At 67.7% G+C, this 976-nt stretch overlaps 1 protein-coding gene across 1 annotated transcript in view; it reads right to left on the bottom strand.

The window, feature by feature from the left end:
- Window positions 1-976, bottom strand: part of ALPK1 (alpha kinase 1) — a 61,547-nt gene that overhangs the window by 11,115 nt on the left and 49,456 nt on the right. The window contains exons 11-13 of the mRNA XM_025050915.1: window positions 508-785; window positions 322-409; window positions 18-116 (exon numbers count right to left, since the gene is read on the bottom strand). Coding sequence (XP_024906683.1) covers window positions 18-116; window positions 322-409; window positions 508-785 — 465 coding nt within the window. The remainder of the gene's footprint in view (window positions 1-17; window positions 117-321; window positions 410-507; window positions 786-976) is intronic.

Below are 976 nucleotides of genomic sequence, written 5' to 3'. Positions count from 1 at the left end.
GGCGCCAGGAGCCCCGCCTCGAAGGCCCGCGCCGCCGCGCGCAGGCTCGCAGCCCTGCTTCCCGGGGGACAGTCCTCGGAGCCGCCGTACGACAGCAGGCACGTGCCGCGGAGGTTCTGCGGGAGACACCGCACGCACAATCAGGCACCGGTCTGAAAAGCGCAGGCGAGACGGGAGAAACTTTTCATTCCTGGGGGACAGCCACTAGAACACGGCAGAGAAGTTCACGCCGTGGGACATCGAGCCTGCGCCAGATATTCCCACGCTCAAACGACTGGGACCCGCGGAGGGGCTGCAAATCAGCTTTGGCCGCCATCCCACCGTAGCCTGGACACCGGTCAAAGAGGGCACATCTGTCACTGCCGTTTTAGCAAACGGAGTGCGCCCATGACACGTGCCATAAGTTCCTCTGTGCCACAGACAAGCGCGCACCCACTGAATAAGGACGGCGGCGGCGGCTCCCAAGCCCCTGCGCGCAGTACGGTCGCCCGGGCAGCATTTCAGAACTCCGGGAACCGGTCCCGGGATCGAGGGTAGAATGTGTCCTTTGAGGAGGCTCCTCGGGGTGTCCCATGACTCAGGAACCGCCACCGCAGAGCGGACGACATCGCCGCGCCCGGCCGGGCCGGCTCTGCGCGCGTGACCAGTGCTGCCCGTCGCTCCCGCCGCCCTCTGCTTACCATGGCCGTGAGCACGAAGAGGGGCGTGTAGGGGCTGAAGGCCGCCGCCAGCTCGCAGGCCTCCGCCGCGGACAGCAAGTGGTGGCCCCACTCCTTCAGCAGGCCCTGCGGGAGAGCGGGGCCGGGCAGAGGGGACGCTTGTTCCTCCAGCAGCCAGGGACAGGGTGAGACGCTGGGCTCTCCCTTCAGACCCCGGCAAGGTCATGGCCACCTCCGAGCAGTGGCGAGAAAGAGCGGGCCAGGCCGGCTGCCCACTGCCTGGGTGGCATGCCTGCTCAACCCCCAACGCTGCCCTG

This window comes from Pteropus alecto, unplaced genomic scaffold, assembly GCF_000325575.1.
Source record: "Pteropus alecto unplaced genomic scaffold, ASM32557v1 scaffold17, whole genome shotgun sequence".
Taxonomy (NCBI): domain Eukaryota; kingdom Metazoa; phylum Chordata; class Mammalia; order Chiroptera; family Pteropodidae; genus Pteropus; species Pteropus alecto.
The sequence above is the reverse complement of the archived record's forward strand: the minus strand, read 5'-3'. Positions and strand labels throughout refer to the sequence as shown.